Raw genomic sequence first — 1,255 nt, forward strand, 5'->3', positions numbered from 1 at the left:
TGTCTGTGTGGTTGAGAACAAAGAGTTCAGGGAATCCCATTAGAATGAAAAGTCTCCAGAACTCATTACAGATTTCAGCTATTTTTGAATCTGAGTGGTGACTTTACAAAGGCAGTGCAATTCTGTAATTATAGCTGATTTTTTTATGCAACAAAAATATCTGCTATACATTTAAAGGTACGATAATTTATCCAGCACAAAAGGTATTCCCTGAATTAACTAATAAGAAATTTCAAACAAATTATTTTTGATCCTTTTATAGTAAGCATCCATGAAGAGGAAACTGAGACATTTGACAGTTGGTATGTCTGTCTACAATAAGTCTGATGTCCATCCTTCAACCTTCATCCTCATTGGCATTCCTGGGTTGGAGGCAGAACACATGTGGATCTCTATTCCCTTTTGCATGGTCTATATTTTAGCATTGGTGGGAAACAGCTCACTTCTGTTCATCATCAAGACAGACTCCAGCCTCCATGAGCCAATGTACCTCTTCCTCTGCATGTTGGCAGTGGCTGACCTCGTGGTGTGCACCACAGCTGTTCCCAAACTTCTCAGTGTCTTCTGGTTTCATGATGGAGAGATTCGCTTTGAAGCTTGCCTCACTCAGATCTTCCTAATTCACTCTTGCTCGACCATGGAGTCTGGCTTTTTCTTGGCCATGGCTTTTGACCGTTACATAGCAATTTGTAACCCATTAAGACACTCAGCTATTTTGACACGCACTCTAACTGGAGGAATAGGTCTAGCCGTTGTCCTTCGGGGAATAGCCCTTCTCAGTCCTCACCCTTTCTTGCTACGTTGGCTTCCCTATTGCAAGACTAATATAATTTCCCATACCTACTGTGAGTTCATGGCCCTCATCAAGATCGCCTGTGCTGAGACGAGCATCCGCAGAGCTTACAGCCTCATTGTGGCCTTCCTCACTGGTGGGGTGGACTTCATACTGATCATTTGCTCTTATGTTCTCATACTCAACACGGTCTTCCATCTTCCTTCCAAGGATGCCAGACTCAAAACTCTGGGCACCTGTGGCTCACATGTCTGTGTTATCTTAGTGTCCTATACCCCAGCCTTCTTCTCCTTCCTCACCCATAGGTTTGGGCACAAAGTGGCTCCCCAAGTACATATATTTGTGGCCAACATCTATCTCCTTGTACCACCCATGGTGAACCCCATTATTTATGGTGTGAGGACCAAGAAAATACGAAACAGATTCCTCAAAATGTTCAGGTTTTCAAAGCTCACAAACTGA

The 1,255-nt window shown here is 43.3% G+C and overlaps 1 protein-coding gene across 1 annotated transcript; it reads left to right on the plus strand.

The window, feature by feature from the left end:
• The first annotated feature begins 271 nt into the window (after nucleotides 1-271).
• Or52s1 (olfactory receptor family 52 subfamily S member 1) lies at nucleotides 272-1,255 on the plus strand. Its single transcript, NM_001000137.1, has one exon. It carries the CDS (start codon nucleotides 272-274, stop codon nucleotides 1,253-1,255), a length of 984 nt encoding a protein of 327 aa, NP_001000137.1.

Source organism: Rattus norvegicus, chromosome 1, assembly GCF_036323735.1.
Source record: "Rattus norvegicus strain BN/NHsdMcwi chromosome 1, GRCr8, whole genome shotgun sequence".
NCBI lineage: Eukaryota > Metazoa > Chordata > Mammalia > Rodentia > Muridae > Rattus > Rattus norvegicus.